At 41.0% G+C, this 20,055-nt stretch overlaps 1 protein-coding gene across 2 annotated transcripts in view; it reads right to left on the bottom strand.

Annotated features, from left to right (window-relative positions):
- Window positions 1-537: 537 nt before the first annotated feature.
- LOC102805222 (uncharacterized) overlaps window positions 538-20,055 on the bottom strand; it is a 32,810-nt gene continuing 13,292 nt past the window's right edge. For both annotated transcript variants that reach the window (XM_085508388.1, XM_085508389.1), the window contains exons 8-12: window positions 19,314-19,566; window positions 18,964-19,196; window positions 18,354-18,657; window positions 1,441-1,597; window positions 538-769 (exon numbers count right to left, since the gene is read on the bottom strand). In XM_085508388.1, the coding sequence (XP_085364514.1) occupies window positions 633-769; window positions 1,441-1,597; window positions 18,354-18,657; window positions 18,964-19,196; window positions 19,314-19,566 (1,084 nt within the window). In that variant the 3' untranslated portion in view covers window positions 538-632. The remainder of the gene's footprint in view (window positions 770-1,440; window positions 1,598-18,353; window positions 18,658-18,963; window positions 19,197-19,313; window positions 19,567-20,055) is intronic.

Raw genomic sequence — 20,055 nt, 5'->3', positions numbered from 1 at the left:
ACAAGAATATTAAAAACAAAAGATAATTTGCTATATTCTCTATACTTTTGCCTTTTATTTGTCTTGAATTATGATTGAAAGAAGCTAAATGAATTTACAAATTATGTAGTGTATTCAAAAACTCATGTATGAACAATAAATTTATTAAATATTAGTTTACTTAGTAATAATAATGCATTTTCTGCATAAAAACAAAAGATTTTCCGTCACAATGTCGAAAACGGAAAGTCTTTATCGCAGTGTTCGTAAATGATATGTGTGTATGTAAGCACAGTCCCTGTATAAGAGGTGGGGGCTTACTACGGATTGTTGTAAATGACAACGGCTGATGACAATTCCACCTTGTCGGCACAAAAAAACATCAGGTCAAGAGGTTATCGTTGTGAATGTTGTTGTGATCAGCAGTTGACTTCAAAAGTTCGATCATCAGATTCAAAAAAGGATCGACCAATCAAGGTTAAACCAAAAAAGTATGTGGTGCATAATACTGGCATCCGCCCACATCAGAATTTAGTTTCCAAAGAGGGAGGGGACTTTTTTAAAATCATTCATGGGAAACGTTATACTAGTATTATAAAATACGATGTAGTCACGTGACCGTGAAACGAGTCAATGCTCCTGGTTAGCACCAATCAATGTCGCCGCACGCTACGACCGCTTCTTGTCGGTGATCTTCCACCAATCGACTCACCGCGGTCACTGACTGGACGTTGAAAGTTGTCTTGTCTTGGTTCGCTCAAAAACAAGTTCCGTTTGCACAACAAAGGAGCTGAAAAGTGAGAACGAAACGGTTGATTGTCGAAAATGCTGCACTAAAAAAATATTTACACAGTCACAGGGTTAAAATCTGGAATGATGTTTTTGGTAATACACTCTCTGGAAACGTGATATCAGAGATTAATTAAGGAAACTAATTACACTTAAAGCGCGGTAGTCGTTGCGCCACACATGCGCTAGATATATGGGTCTCATATAAACAAAGATGGCGACTTTGACTGTTGCGCAGATCAGTGAGTACAAACTGAGACGTTTCCAATCTTTAATTAGGTATTTTTAGGTGATTGGAAAGTTTCAAAGGAGTCACCGGTGGTATTCAGTGCAAGTCGCGCCCAGGTTAAATCTCATACTTGTGATTTCCATTAGAAGAGCGCATTGAATTGTGGGAAAATCAATGTTTATCAACACAAATGTCGTACATGCGCAGCGCGACGACTGCCGCGCTTTAAAGGTTATGGATGTGATTTTCGTGCAGCGCGCGCTTGAATTCGGTGTAAAAACAATGTATTTTAGACGCGTTCTATGGGACACATATCGACCACTACAGCTGTCATTTCGATACAGAATCGGCCGGGTATTACTTGTAGGAAGCACACATCTCAAACTGTTTACCTGACAAACCAGCAGCACAAGAAATATAGTGTCATTTCAATGACGTATTACCTTTGTTGGTCGTCGTCGACGCCGCCTGTTGCGCCATCTTCGGTGTATCCATTCTGATCTGTTGTTTATTACCATGACCTGTTCTGGGTGACGATAGCTCCGAACCAATACCAGAATCCGAGGAGTCCTTATTCGGTATCTGTCCATCACTTGTCCACTAAATTAGAATTTTTTCAAATTAAACACATACATTAATATCAATTATTTTCTCGGATAAATATAAAAAAGCTTTGATAATTACAATTTTAAAGAAAAATGTGTAGTATATGACTGGAATGAATTGAACACAATGACAGGAGACAATAGAACTATATTTTAGGGGTACGTCGCGCGGCTCTCTTTTAACTGCCCATCTGACAAGCGTAATTAGGTTACCAGCCTAAAATGATACAAAACCATATATATGGCCACCGACAAACTTCAAGTCATTCTCGTTTCTTGAAACGTTGTAGTATTATCCAACATTCAATTGCCTTTATGTATAATTACTTTAGTATTTGATTGTGAGTTTTTCACTGCAGTCACTATTCCACAGTATGCAAATTACAATTATATCTGCATATCGGGACTGCTCAGCCAATCCTCAACCCACGACTACCACGTGATCCTCAACCACGAAACATATTTAAAAAAAAGAACGGGAGCAATCTCGTTCTATGTCGTCATCGTCGATCAGTCGTCAGCCGTAGCCGTGGGTTGTTCACATAGCAACCGACTGATGTCACAGTGGCGGCGGCAGAGGAAGAGGTTGCACCCTCGAAAATAAATGTTGGGGGCGTTGCCCCTCTAAAAGCACGCTGAAACCCGCTTTGTGTCAGCAAAATGTGCCCATCAAAATGCAGAAAATAGCGTTTTAGAGGGTCTATATTTCAAAAATGTTAAGGGAGAGCATGCCCCCGGCCGCTTAGTAAGGTGGCGTCTTAGGCGCAAGGTTGGAGAGCAGCCCGCCCCCCCCACTCCCTATATTTAGGGGAGGCCTGTGCTTGTTCCCTCATTTTTTTGGACCCCCCCTATCTAGGGAAAAGAAGAAAATTTAACCCCCCCTTTCACGGGCTTTTCCGATGAATTTCACCCCCTATCTAGGGAACTTTTCAGTCTAGAACTCCTTTTAAACCCCCCTTTTTTGTATATCTCGGGAAGTGTTTTGAAATACACCCCCTATTTTGAGAATCTCGGGAAAACAAGCAAAAAATACCCCCTTTTCTACGATTTTCTCGGGAAAATGTTCCCGAGACAGATCGTCAAAAAGTACCCTCTTTCCCGAGAAAATGGGAACGCGCATGCGGCCCCCTATGGATCCTGAGTGGGGGCCGGGGAGAGCAGATCTCGCCCGATGCAAAGTTTCGTGCCGCCGCCTCTGAGTCTACACATTGTACTAGCCATATCTACCGACTAAAAGCTTCACAATACATGGCCTCTGTGTCTACACATTGTACTAGCCATATCTACCGACTAAAAGCTTCACAATACATGGCCTCTGTGTCTACACATTGTACTAGCCATATCTACCGACTAAAAGCTTCACAATACATGGCCTCTGTGTCTACACATTGTACTAGCCATATCTACCGACTAAAAGCTTCACAATACATGGCCTATGTGTCTACACATTGTACTAGCCATATCTACCGACTAAAAGCTTCACAATACATGGCCTATGTGTCTACACATTATACTAGCCATATCTACCGACTAAAAGCTTCACAATACATGGCCTCTGTGTCTACACATTGTACTAGCCATATCTACCGACTAAAAGCTTCACAATACATGACCTATGTGTCTACACATTGTACTAGCCATATCTACCGACTAAAAGCTTCACAATACATGGCCTCTGTGTCTACACATTGTACTAGCCATATCTACCGACTAAAAGCTTCACAATACATGGCCTCTGTGTCTACACATTGTACTAGCCATATCTACCGACTAAAAGCTTCACAATACATGGCCTATGTGTCTACACATTGTACTAGCCATATCTACCGACTAAAAGCTTCACAATACATGACCTATGTGTCTACACATTGTACTAGCCATATCTACCGACTAAAAGCTTCACAATACATGGCCTCTGTGTCTACACATTGTACTAGCCATATCTACCGACTAAAAGCTTCACAATACATGGCCTCTGTGTCTACACATTGTACTAGCCATATCTACCGACTAAAAGCTTCACAATACATGGCCTATGTGTCTACACATTGTACTAGCCATATCTACCGACTAAAAGCTTCACAATACATGGCCTCTGTGTCTACACATTGTACTAGCCATATCTACCGACTAAAAGCTTCACAATACATGACCTATGTGTCTACACATTGTACTAGCCATATCTACCGACTAAATGCTTCACAATACATGGCCTCTGTGTCTACACATTGTACTAGCCATATCTACCGACTAAAAGCTTCACAATACATGGCCTCTGTGTCTACACATTGTACTAGCCATATCTACCGACTAAAAGCTTCACAATACATGGCCTATGTGTCTACACATTGTACTAGCCATATCTACCGACTAAAAGCTTCACAATACATGACCTATGTGTCTACACATTGTACTAGCCATATCTACCGACTAAAAGCTTCACAATACATGGCCTCTGTGTCTACACATTGTACTAGCCATATCTACCGACTAAAAGCTTCACAATACATGGCCTCTGTGTCTACACATTGTACTAGCCATATCTACCGACTAAAAGCTTCACAATACATGGCCTATGTGTCTACACATTGTACTAGCCATATCTACCGACTAAAAGCTTCACAATACATGGCCTCTGTGTCTACACATTGTACTAGCCATATCTACCGACTAAAAGCTTCACAATACATGGTCTATGTGTCTACACATTGTACTAGCCATATCTACCGACTAAAAGCTTCACAATACATGGCCTCTGTGTCTACACATTGTACTAGCCATATCTACCGACTAAAAGCTTCACAATACATGGCCTCTGTGTCTACACATTGTACTAGCCATATCTACCGACTAAAAGCTTCACAATACATGGCCTCTGTGTCTACACATTGTACTAGCCATATCTACCGACTAAAAGCTTCACAATACATGGCCTCTGTGTCTACACATTGTACTAGCCATATCTACCGACTAAAAGCTTCACAATACACGGCCTCTGTGTCTACACATTGTACTAGCCATATCTACCGACTAAAAGCTTCACAATACATGGCCTCTGTGTCTACACATTGTACTAGCCATATCTACCGACTAAAAGCTTCACAATACATGGCCTATGTGTCTACACATTGTACTAGCCATATCTACCGACTAAAAGCTTCACAATACATGGCCTCTGTGTCTACACATTGTACTAGCCATATCTACCGACTAAAAGCTTCACAATACATGGCCTATGTGTCTACACATTGTACTAGCCATATCTACCGACTAAAAGCTTCACAATACATGGCCTCTGTGTCTACACATTGTACTAGCCATATCTACCGACTAAAAGCTTCACAATACATGGCCTCTGTGTCTACACATTGTACTAGCCATATCTACCGACTAAAAGCTTCACAATACATGGCCTATGTGTCTACACAATGTACTAGCCATATCTACCGACTAAAAGCTTCACAATACATGGCCTCTGTGTCTACACATTGTACTAGCCATATCTACCGACTAAAAGCTTCACAATACATGGCATATGTGTCTACACATTGTACTAGCCATATCTACCGACTAAAAGCTTCACAATACATGGCCTATGTGTCTACACATTGTACTCGCCATATCTACCGACTAAAAGCTTCACAATACATGGCCTCTGTGTCTACACATTGTACTCGCCATATCTACCGACTAAAAGCTTCACAATACATGGCCTATGTGTCTACACATTATACTAGCCATATCTACCGACTAAAAGCTTCACAATACATGGCCTCTGTGTCTACACATTGTACTAGCCATATCTACCGACTAAAAGCTTCACAATACATGGCCTCTGTGTCTACACATTGTACTAGCCATATCTACCGACTAAAAGCTTCACAATACATGGCCTATGTGTCTACACATTGCACTAGCCATATCTACCGACTAAAAGCTTCACAATACATGGCTTCTGTGTCTACACATTGTACTAGCCATATCTACCGACTAAAAGCTTCACAATACATGGCCTCTGTGTCTACACATTGTACTAGCCATATCTACCGACTAAAAGCTTCACAATACATGGCCTCTGTGTCTACACATTGTACTAGCCATATCTACCGACTAAAAGCTTCACAATACATGGCCTCTGTGTCTACACATTGTACTAGCCATATCTACCGACTAAAAGCTTCACAATACATGGCCTCTGTGTCTACACATTGTACTAGCCATATCTACCGACTAAAAGCTTCACAATACATGGCCTATGTGTCTACACATTGTACTAGCCATATCTACCGACTAAAAGCTTCACAATACATGGCCTCTGTGTCTACACATTGTACTAGCCATATCTACCGACTAAAAGCTTCACAATACATGGCCTATGTGTCTACACATTGTACTAGCCATATCTACCGACTAAAAGCTTCACAATACATGGCCTCTGTGTCTACACATTGTACTAGCCATATCTACCGACTAAAAGCTTCACAATACATGGCCTCTGTGTCTACACATTGTACTAGCCATATCTACCGACTAAAAGCTTCACATTACATGGCCTCTGTGTCTACACATTGTACTAGCCATATCTACCGACTAAAAGCTTCACAATACATGGCCTATGTGTCTACACATTGTACTAGCCATATCTACCGACTAAAAGCTTCACAATACACGGCCTCTGTGTCTACACATTGTACTAGCCATATCTACCGACTAAAAGCTTCACAATACATGGCCTCTGTGTCTACACATTGTACTAGCCATATCTACCGACTAAAAGCTTCACAATACATGGCCTATGTGTCTACACATTGTACTAGCCATATCTACCGACTAAAAGCTTCACAATACATGGCCTCTGTGTCTACACATTGTACTAGCCATATCTACCGACTAAAAGCTTCACAATACATGGCCTATGTGTCTACACATTGTACTAGCCATATCTACCGACTAAAAGCTTCACAATACATGGCCTCTGTGTCTACACATTGTACTAGCCATATCTACCGACTAAAAGCTTCACAATACATGGCCTCTGTGTCTACACATTGTACTAGCCATATCTACCGACTAAAAGCTTCACAATACATGGCCTATGTGTCTACACAATGTACTAGCCATATCTACCGACTAAAAGCTTCACAATACATGGCCTCTGTGTCTACACATTGTACTAGCCATATCTACCGACTAAAAGCTTCACAATACATGGCCTATGTGTCTACACATTGTACTAGCCATATCTACCGACTAAAAGCTTCACAATACATGGCCTATGTGTCTACACATTGTACTAGCCATATCTACCGACTAAAAGCTTCACAATACATGGCCTCTGTGTCTACACATTGTACTCGCCATATCTACCGACTAAAAGCTTCACAATACATGGCCTATGTGTCTACACATTATACTAGCCATATCTACCGACTAAAAGCTTCACAATACATGGCCTCTGTGTCTACACATTGTACTAGCCATATCTACCGACTAAAAGCTTCACAATACATGGCCTCTGTGTCTACACATTGTACTAGCCATATCTACCGACTAAAAGCTTCACAATACATGGCCTATGTGTCTACACATTGCACTAGCCATATCTACCGACTAAAAGCTTCACAATACATGGCCTCTGTGTCTACACATTGTACTAGCCATATCTACCGACTAAAAGCTTCACAATACATGGCCTCTGTGTCTACACATTGTACTAGCCATATCTACCGACTAAAAGCTTCACAATACATGGCCTCTGTGTCTACACATTGTACTAGCCATATCTACCGACTAAAAGCTTCACAATACATGGCCTCTGTGTCTACACATTGTACTAGCCATATCTACCGACTAAAAGCTTCACAATACATGGCCTCTGTGTCTACACATTGTACTAGCCATATCTACCGACTAAAAGCTTCACAATACATGGCCTCTGTGTCTACACATTGTACTAGCCATATCTACCGACTAAAAGCTTCACAATACATGGCCTATGTGTCTACACATTGTACTAGCCATATCTACCGACTAAAAGCTTCACAATACATGGCCTATGTGTCTACACATTATACTAGCCATATCTACCGACTAAAAGCTTCACAATACATGGCCTCTGTGTCTACACATTGTACTAGCCATATCTACCGACTAAAAGCTTCACAATACATGACCTATGTGTCTACACATTGTACTAGCCATATCTACCGACTAAAAGCTTCACAATACATGGCCTCTGTGTCTACACATTGTACTAGCCATATCTACCGACTAAAAGCTTCACAATACATGGCCTCTGTGTCTACACATTGTACTAGCCATATCTACCGACTAAAAGCTTCACAATACATGGCCTATGTGTCTACACATTGTACTAGCCATATCTACCGACTAAAAGCTTCACAATACATGACCTATGTGTCTACACATTGTACTAGCCATATCTACCGACTAAAAGCTTCACAATACATGGCCTCTGTGTCTACACATTGTACTAGCCATATCTACCGACTAAAAGCTTCACAATACATGGCCTCTGTGTCTACACATTGTACTAGCCATATCTACCGACTAAAAGCTTCACAATACATGGCCTATGTGTCTACACATTGTACTAGCCATATCTACCGACTAAAAGCTTCACAATACATGGCCTCTGTGTCTACACATTGTACTAGCCATATCTACCGACTAAAAGCTTCACAATACATGACCTATGTGTCTACACATTGTACTAGCCATATCTACCGACTAAATGCTTCACAATACATGGCCTCTGTGTCTACACATTGTACTAGCCATATCTACCGACTAAAAGCTTCACAATACATGGCCTCTGTGTCTACACATTGTACTAGCCATATCTACCGACTAAAAGCTTCACAATACATGGCCTATGTGTCTACACATTGTACTAGCCATATCTACCGACTAAAAGCTTCACAATACATGACCTATGTGTCTACACATTGTACTAGCCATATCTACCGACTAAAAGCTTCACAATACATGGCCTCTGTGTCTACACATTGTACTTGCCATATCTACCGACTAAAAGCTTCACAATACATGGCCTCTGTGTCTACACATTGTACTAGCCATATCTACCGACTAAAAGCTTCACAATACATGGCCTATGTGTCTACACATTGTACTAGCCATATCTACCGACTAAAAGCTTCACAATACATGGCCTCTGTGTCTACACATTGTACTAGCCATATCTACCGACTAAAAGCTTCACAATACATGGCCTATGTGTCTACACATTGTACTAGCCATATCTACCGACTAAAAGCTTCACAATACATGGCCTCTGTGTCTACACATTGTACTAGCCATATCTACCGACTAAAAGCTTCACAATACATGGCCTCTGTGTCTACACATTGTACTAGCCATATCTACCGACTAAAAGCTTCACAATACATGGCCTCTGTGTCTACACATTGTACTAGCCATATCTACCGACTAAAAGCTTCACAATACATGGCCTCTGTGTCTACACATTGTACTAGCCATATCTACCGACTAAAAGCTTCACAATACACGGCCTCTGTGTCTACACATTGTACTAGCCATATCTACCGACTAAAAGCTTCACAATACATGGCCTCTGTGTCTACACATTGTACTAGCCATATCTACCGACTAAAAGCTTCACAATACATGGCCTATGTGTCTACACATTGTACTAGCCATATCTACCGACTAAAAGCTTCACAATACATGGCCTCTGTGTCTACACATTGTACTAGCCATATCTACCGACTAAAAGCTTCACAATACATGGCCTATGTGTCTACACATTGTACTAGCCATATCTACCGACTAAAAGCTTCACAATACATGGCCTCTGTGTCTACACATTGTACTAGCCATATCTACCGACTAAAAGCTTCACAATACATGGCCTCTGTGTCTACACATTGTACTAGCCATATCTACCGACTAAAAGCTTCACAATACATGGCCTATGTGTCTACACAATGTACTAGCCATATCTACCGACTAAAAGCTTCACAATACATGGCCTCTGTGTCTACACATTGTACTAGCCATATCTACCGACTAAAAGCTTCACAATACATGGCCTATGTGTCTACACATTGTACTAGCCATATCTACCGACTAAAAGCTTCACAATACATGGCCTATGTGTCTACACATTGTACTAGCCATATCTACCGACTAAAAGCTTCACAATACATGGCCTCTGTGTCTACACATTGTACTCGCCATATCTACCGACTAAAAGCTTCACAATACATGGCCTATGTGTCTACACATTATACTAGCCATATCTACCGACTAAAAGCTTCACAATACATGGCCTCTGTGTCTACACATTGTACTAGCCATATCTACCGACTAAAAGCTTCACAATACATGGCATCTGTGTCTACACATTGTACTAGCCATATCTACCGACTAAAAGCTTCACAATACATGGCCTATGTGTCTACACATTGTACTAGCCATATCTACCGACTAAAAGCTTCACAATACATGGCCTCTGTGTCTACACATTGTACTAGCCATATCTACCGACTAAAAGCTTCACAATACATGGCCTCTGTGTCTACACATTGTACTAGCCATATCTACCGACTAAAAGCTTCACAATACATGGCCTCTGTGTCTACACATTGTACTAGCCATATCTACCGACTAAAAGCTTCACAATACATGGCCTATGTGTCTACACATTGTACTAGCCATATCTACCGACTAAAAGCTTCACAATACATGGCCTCTGTGTCTACACATTGTACTAGCCATATCTACCGACTAAAAGCTTCACAATACATGGCCTATGTGTCTACACATTGTACTAGCCATATCTACCGACTAAAAGCTTCACAATACATGGCCTCTGTGTCTACACATTGTACTAGCCATATCTACCGACTAAAAGCTTCACAATACATGGCCTCTGTGTCTACACATTGTACTAGCCATATCTACCGACTAAAAGCTTCACAATACATGGCCTCTGTGTCTACACATTGTACTAGCCATATCTACCGACTAAAAGCTTCACAATACATGGCCTCTGTGTCTACACATTGTACTAGCCATATCTACCGACTAAAAGCTTCACAATACACGGCCTCTGTGTCTACACATTGTACTAGCCATATCTACCGACTAAAAGCTTCACAATACATGGCCTCTGTGTCTACACATTGTACTAGCCATATCTACCGACTAAAAGCTTCACAATACATGGCCTATGTGTCTACACATTGTACTAGCCATATCTACCGACTAAAAGCTTCACAATACATGGCCTCTGTGTCTACACATTGTACTAGCCATATCTACCGACTAAAAGCTTCACAATACATGGCCTATGTGTCTACACATTGTACTAGCCATATCTACCGACTAAAAGCTTCACAATACATGGCCTCTGTGTCTACACATTGTACTAGCCATATCTACCGACTAAAAGCTTCACAATACATGGCCTCTGTGTCTACACATTGTACTAGCCATATCTACCGACTAAAAGCTTCACAATACATGGCCTATGTGTCTACACAATGTACTAGCCATATCTACCGACTAAAAGCTTCACAATACATGGCCTCTGTGTCTACACATTGTACTAGCCATATCTACCGACTAAAAGCTTCACAATACATGGCCTATGTGTCTACACATTGTACTAGCCATATCTACCGACTAAAAGCTTCACAATACATGGCCTATGTGTCTACACATTGTACTAGCCATATCTACCGACTAAAAGCTTCACAATACATGGCCTCTGTGTCTACACATTGTACTCGCCATATCTACCGACTAAAAGCTTCACAATACATGGCCTATGTGTCTACACATTATACTAGCCATATCTACCGACTAAAAGCTTCACAATACATGGCCTCTGTGTCTACACATTGTACTAGCCATATCTACCGACTAAAAGCTTCACAATACATGGCCTCTGTGTCTACACATTGTACTAGCCATATCTACCGACTAAAAGCTTCACAATACATGGCCTATGTGTCTACACATTTGCACTAGCCATATCTACCGACTAAAAGCTTCACAATACATGGCTTCTGTGTCTACACATTGTACTAGCCATATCTACCGACTAAAAGCTTCACAATACATGGCCCTGTGTCTACACATTGTACTAGCCATATCTACCGACTAAAAGCTTCACAATACATGGCCTCTGTGTCTACACATTGTACTAGCCATATCTACCGACTAAAAGCTTCACAATACATGGCCTCTGTGTCTACACATTGTACTAGCCATATCTACCGACTAAAAGCTTCACAATACATGGCCTCTGTGTCTACACATTGTACTAGCCATATCTACCGACTAAAAGCTTCACAATACATGGCCTATGTGTCTACACATTGTACTAGCCATATCTACCGACTAAAAGCTTCACAATACATGGCCTCTGTGTCTACACATTGTACTAGCCATATCTACCGACTAAAAGCTTCACAATACATGGCCTATGTGTCTACACATTGTACTAGCCATATCTACCGACTAAAAGCTTCACAATACATGGCCTCTGTGTCTACACATTGTACTAGCCATATCTACCGACTAAAAGCTTCACAATACATGGCCTCTGTGTCTACACATTGTACTAGCCATATCTACCGACTAAAAGCTTCACATTACATGGCCTCTGTGTCTACACATTGTACTAGCCATATCTACCGACTAAAAGCTTCACAATACATGGCCTATGTGTCTACACATTGTACTAGCCATATCTACCGACTAAAAGCTTCACAATACACGGCCTCTGTGTCTACACATTGTACTAGCCATATCTACCGACTAAAAGCTTCACAATACATGGCCTCTGTGTCTACACATTGTACTAGCCATATCTACCGACTAAAAGCTTCACAATACATGGCCTATGTGTCTACACATTGTACTAGCCATATCTACCGACTAAAAGCTTCACAATACATGGCCTCTGTGTCTACACATTGTACTAGCCATATCTACCGACTAAAAGCTTCACAATACATGGCCTATGTGTCTACACATTGTACTAGCCATATCTACCGACTAAAAGCTTCACAATACATGGCCTCTGTGTCTACACATTGTACTAGCCATATCTACCGACTAAAAGCTTCACAATACATGGCCTCTGTGTCTACACATTGTACTAGCCATATCTACCGACTAAAAGCTTCACAATACATGGCCTATGTGTCTACACAATGTACTAGCCATATCTACCGACTAAAAGCTTCACAATACATGGCCTCTGTGTCTACACATTGTACTAGCCATATCTACCGACTAAAAGCTTCACAATACATGGCCTATGTGTCTACACATTGTACTAGCCATATCTACCGACTAAAAGCTTCACAATACATGGCCTATGTGTCTACACATTGTACTAGCCATATCTACCGACTAAAAGCTTCACAATACATGGCCTCTGTGTCTACACATTGTACTCGCCATATCTACCGACTAAAAGCTTCACAATACATGGCCTATGTGTCTACACATTATACTAGCCATATCTACCGACTAAAAGCTTCACAATACATGGCCTCTGTGTCTACACATTGTACTAGCCATATCTACCGACTAAAAGCTTCACAATACATGGCCTCTGTGTCTACACATTGTACTAGCCATATCTACCGACTAAAAGCTTCACAATACATGGCCTATGTGTCTACACATTGCACTAGCCATATCTACCGACTAAAAGCTTCACAATACATGGCCTCTGTGTCTACACATTGTACTAGCCATATCTACCGACTAAAAGCTTCACAATACATGGCCTCTGTGTCTACACATTGTACTAGCCATATCTACCGACTAAAAGCTTCACAATACATGGCCTCTGTGTCTACACATTGTACTAGCCATATCTACCGACTAAAAGCTTCACAATACATGGCCTCTGTGTCTACACATTGTACTAGCCATATCTACCGACTAAAAGCTTCACAATACATGGCCCATGTGTCTACACATTGTACTAGCCATATCTACCGACTAAAAGCTTCACAATACATGGCCTATGTGTCTACACATTGTACTAGCCATATCTACCGACTAAAAGCTTCACAATACATGGCCTCTGTGTCTACACATTGTACTAGCCATATCTACCGACTAAAAGCTTCACAATACATGGCCTCTGTGTCTACACATTGTACTAGCCATATCTACCGACTAAAAGCTTCACAATACATGGCCTATGTGTCTACACATTGTACTAGCCATATCTACCGACTAAAAGCTTCACAATACATGGCCTCTGTGTCTACACATTGTACTAGCCATATCTACCGACTAAAAGCTTCACAATACATGGCCTATGTGTCTACACATTGTACTAGCCATATCTACCGACTAAAAGCTTCACAATACATGGCCTCTGTGTCTATACATTGTACTAGCCATATCTACCGACTAAAAGCTTCACATTACATGGCCTATGTGTCTACACATTGTACTAGCCATATCTACCGACTAAAAGCTTCACAATACATGGCCTATGTGTCTACACATTGTACTAGCCATATCTACCGACTAAAAGCTTCACATTACATGGCCTATGTGTCTACACATTGTACTAGCCATATCTACCGACTAAAAGCTTCACAATACATGGCCTATGTGTCTACACATTGTACTAGCCATATCTACCGACTAAAAGCTTCACAATACATGGCCTATGTGTCTACACATTGTACTAGCCATATCTACCGACTAAAAGCTTCACAATACATGGCCTCTGTGTCTACACATTGTACTAGCCATATCTACCGACTAAAAGCTTCACAATACATGGCCTCTGTGTCTACACATTGTACTAGCCATATCTACCGACTAAAAGCTTCACAATACATGGCCTCTGTGTCTACACATTGTACTAGCCATATCTACCGACTAAAAGCTTCACAATACACGGCCTCTGTGTCTACACATTGTACTAGCCATATCTACCGACTAAAAGCTTCACAATACATGGCCTCTGTGTCTACACATTGTACTAGCCATATCTACCGACTAAAAGCTTCACAATACATGGCCTATGTGTCTACACATTGTACTAGCCATATCTACCGACTAAAAGCTTCACAATACATGGCCTCTGTGTCTACACATTGTACTAGCCATATCTACCGACTAAAAGCTTCACAATACATGGCCTATGTGTCTACACATTGTACTAGCCATATCTACCGACTAAAAGCTTCACAATACATGGCCTCTGTGTCTACACATTGTACTAGCCATATCTACCGACTAAAAGCTTCACAATACATGGCCTCTGTGTCTACACATTGTACTAGCCATATCTACCGACTAAAAGCTTCACAATACATGGCCTATGTGTCTACACAATGTACTAGCCATATCTACCGACTAAAAGCTTCACAATACATGGCCTCTGTGTCTACACATTGTACTAGCCATATCTACCGACTAAAAGCTTCACAATACATGGCCTATGTGTCTACACATTGTACTAGCCATATCTACCGACTAAAAGCTTCACAATACATGGCCTATGTGTCTACACATTGTACTAGCCATATCTACCGACTAAAAGCTTCACAATACATGGCCTCTGTGTCTACACATTGTACTCGCCATATCTACCGACTAAAAGCTTCACAATACATGGCCTATGTGTCTACACATTATACTAGCCATATCTACCGACTAAAAGCTTCACAATACATGGCCTCTGTGTCTACACATTGTACTAGCCATATCTACCGACTAAAAGCTTCACAATACATGGCCTCTGTGTCTACACATTGTACTAGCCATATCTACCGACTAAAAGCTTCACAATACATGGCCTATGTGTCTACACATTGCACTAGCCATATCTACCGACTAAAAGCTTCACAATACATGGCTTCTGTGTCTACACATTGTACTAGCCATATCTACCGACTAAAAGCTTCACAATACATGGCCTCTGTGTCTACACATTGTACTAGCCATATCTACCGACTAAAAGCTTCACAATACATGGCCTCTGTGTCTACACATTGTACTAGCCATATCTACCGACTAAAAGCTTCACAATACATGGCCTCTGTGTCTACACATTGTACTAGCCATATCTACCGACTAAAAGCTTCACAATACATGGCCTCTGTGTCTACACATTGTACTAGCCATATCTACCGACTAAAAGCTTCACAATACATGGCCTATGTGTCTACACATTGTACTAGCCATATCTACCGACTAAAAGCTTCACAATACATGGCCTCTGTGTCTACACATTGTACTAGCCATATCTACCGACTAAAAGCTTCACAATACATGGCCTATGTGTCTACACATTGTACTAGCCATATCTACCGACTAAAAGCTTCACAATACATGGCCTCTGTGTCTACACATTGTACTAGCCATATCTACCGACTAAAAGCTTCACAATACATGGCCTCTGTGTCTACACATTGTACTAGCCATATCTACCGACTAAAAGCTTCACATTACATGGCCTCTGTGTCTACACATTGTACTAGCCATATCTACCGACTAAAAGCTTCACAATACATGGCCTATGTGTCTACACATTGTACTAGCCATATCTACCGACTAAAAGCTTCACAATACACGGCCTCTGTGTCTACACATTGTACTAGCCATATCTACCGACTAAAAGCTTCACAATACATGGCCTCTGTGTCTACACATTGTACTAGCCATATCTACCGACTAAAAGCTTCACAATACATGGCCTATGTGTCTACACATTGTACTAGCCATATCTACCGACTAAAAGCTTCACAATACATGGCCTCTGTGTCTACACATTGTACTAGCCATATCTACCGACTAAAAGCTTCACAATACATGGCCTATGTGTCTACACATTGTACTAGCCATATCTACCGACTAAAAGCTTCACAATACATGGCCTCTGTGTCTACACATTGTACTAGCCATATCTACCGACTAAAAGCTTCACAATACATGGCCTCTGTGTCTACACATTGTACTAGCCATATCTACCGACTAAAAGCTTCACAATACATGGCCTATGTGTCTACACAATGTACTAGCCATATCTACCGACTAAAAGCTTCACAATACATGGCCTCTGTGTCTACACATTGTACTAGCCATATCTACCGACTAAAAGCTTCACAATACATGGCCTATGTGTCTACACATTGTACTAGCCATATCTACCGACTAAAAGCTTCACAATACATGGCCTATGTGTCTACACATTGTACTAGCCATATCTACCGACTAAAAGCTTCACAATACATGGCCTCTGTGTCTACACATTGTACTCGCCATATCTACCGACTAAAAGCTTCACAATACATGGCCTATGTGTCTACACATTATACTAGCCATATCTACCGACTAAAAGCTTCACAATACATGGCCTCTGTGTCTACACATTGTACTAGCCATATCTACCGACTAAAAGCTTCACAATACATGGCCTCTGTGTCTACACATTGTACTAGCCATATCTACCGACTAAAAGCTTCACAATACATGGCCTATGTGTCTACACATTGCACTAGCCATATCTACCGACTAAAAGCTTCACAATACATGGCCTCTGTGTCTACACATTGTACTAGCCATATCTACCGACTAAAAGCTTCACAATACATGGCCTCTGTGTCTACACATTGTACTAGCCATATCTACCGACTAAAAGCTTCACAATACATGGCCTCTGTGTCTACACATTGTACTAGCCATATCTACCGACTAAAAGCTTCACAATACATGGCCTCTGTGTCTACACATTGTACTAGCCATATCTACCGACTAAAAGCTTCACAATACATGGCCCATGTGTCTACACATTGTACTAGCCATATCTACCGACTAAAAGCTTCACAATACATGGCCTATGTGTCTACACATTGTACTAGCCATATCTACCGACTAAAAGCTTCACAATACATGGCCTCTGTGTCTACACATTGTACTAGCCATATCTACCGACTAAAAGCTTCACAATACATGGCCTCTGTGTCTACACATTGTACTAGCCATATCTACCGACTAAAAGCTTCACAATACATGGCCTATGTGTCTACACATTGTACTAGCCATATCTACCGACTAAAAGCTTCACAATACATGGCCTCTGTGTCTACACATTGTACTAGCCATATCTACCGACTAAAAGCTTCACAATACATGGCCTATGTGTCTACACATTGTACTAGCCATATCTACCGACTAAAAGCTTCACAATACATGGCCTCTGTGTCTATACATTGTACTAGCCATATCTACCGACTAAAAGCTTCACATTACATGGCCTATGTGTCTACACATTGTACTAGCCATATCTACCGACTAAAAGCTTCACAATACATGGCCTATGTGTCTACACATTGTACTAGCCATATCTACCGACTAAAAGCTTCACATTACATGGCCTATGTGTCTACACATTGTACTAGCCATATCTACCGACTAAAAGCTTCACAATACATGGCCTATGTGTCTACACATTGTACTAGCCATATCTACCGACTAAAAGCTTCACAATACATGGCCTATGTGTCTACACATTGTACTAGCCATATCTACCGACTAAAAGCTTCACAATACATGGCCTATGTGATAACTACAGCTGTACCAAGTCTCGTATGACGACTTCGACACCAGTATGAGACACTTATATTATTGTAACACAGACTAAAGGGCAACTGTCTGAGTGTACAATCTATCTGAAATTGAGTCATGTCGCTTACCAGTTTGCGAACATCAACTGTCAATTCAGTAAGAGAAGAGTCATCACTCCCCGAGTCTGAGTCCTCCCACTCCTTCTCCTCTTCGTGTTCTTCTTCATCGTATTCATAGCGTTTAGACTCTTCAGCTTTTACTTCTAGTTTCTTTCTCGTCAAATATTCCTGTGTTTGCAGTCGCTTCTTTTCCAGCCTCATGTTCAAAGCTTTTCTGAGTCTCAGCTGTCTCTTCAGATAGTTCAGTCGGAATCTCACCACGAATAAGTGTTTCTTGGAAGTTTCGTTGGCTTCGTAAATAGCCGACGTCCACCTGAAAGTCAATAGCAATACTTTATAAAATCTAAGGGCATGCATATATTCAGTTGTTGGAATGGTAAATAGTATATTATCCTACCTATTTCATGCCAGGGCTCACTCCTCCCACCATGAAAGAAAACATGCTTTATTGTAAAAAGTCTGGGACGATCTTAATTTCATATCATGAAGTTTTATCATGAATCATTATTCATGACGTCACAGATTCGTAAAAGCAGTATCGCTCAAACTTATTATGGTTCCGTTGCACCTCAGACAACTGAAAAAAAACTAAAACTTCACCAAAATGTTGGTTACATACGTGTCCTTAGTATCGCCGCTTGTTGACTGTAGTCGAGGAGATGACGTCGTACTGTCATCCCGGTCGCTGTATTTACTGGAAAACGGCAAGGCCAGCGATGCTTCCTTGTCAGCCACCAACTCATTCGGATCGATACTCAAGTCCAGGTGACCTTGTGCTTTCATCATATCCTGGTGTCGACGCCAGTCATTTATGAAATCTCGTGCCTCAACGCGAGACATGTCCGTGTTGATCTGAGAAGTGAACAGGCAGGATATGTAAATGGTAGTTACACAATGTTACAAAACGCGATTTCAGCAGAGAATGTTATGTTTATTATCTACGAAGATATTACGCTACTGCATGCTTACCCTCCCGAACACCATTCTGGCCGTCGGCAAAAAGCCAACAGCGGCCTCGGCAGGATCCCGATTGCCTACAATTAATAAGCACTCATCGGGTTCTTCTCCATCCACGTCCGATAATTTTGATCTCAGGCCCAGTGATGTTTTACTCCTTGATACATTGCGACCGTTTCTTTTTTTAGGTTGATAAAGAGCCGACTTAGGACGAGGTTTGAATCCTTTCAAAAAATCTTCCATCCCGTCGTTTGAATATACTGATCTGGTGTGAAGAAATAAAAGTGTTAAGATGTATCTGCGAATTATCGAATCAGCACACGATCATACACCTTTTTATAAATCAAGCCATTCAAAGCGTTGATACAGTTTCAAGGATCTGCAGGAGTATAATTAATTGTCAATTTGGCCTTTTTAGCGTGATCGCGAAAACTAGCGTGCCCGCGAAATCTTAATTAATTATATTTTTTTTTTTGGTAAAACAAAAAAGAAGTCCCGACTTTGCCAGACTAGCTTATATCAACAAAGTTGTTTGTTACAGGTTTGCTATCTTCAATATGACGAATGACTACGCAAATAAACGCAGTCAAATTTTACTACATTCTGGCACAGTCCCTGTGATTCTGGTCAAACATGGTCTTTACCTATATAAATAAATATAATGTTTGCATTTCGGTATTAGTCAAGGTCAACAGTGAAAAGTACAAAACTATGACATTGAACAAAATTCCCAAATATTAGCAAAAAATGTAAT

The sequence above is a fragment of the Saccoglossus kowalevskii genome, chromosome 15, assembly GCF_978046115.1.
Source record: "Saccoglossus kowalevskii chromosome 15, keSacKowa6.1, whole genome shotgun sequence".
In the NCBI taxonomy this organism is placed as follows: Eukaryota; Metazoa; Hemichordata; class Enteropneusta; family Harrimaniidae; genus Saccoglossus; species Saccoglossus kowalevskii.
The sequence above is the reverse complement of the archived record's forward strand: the minus strand, read 5'-3'. Positions and strand labels throughout refer to the sequence as shown.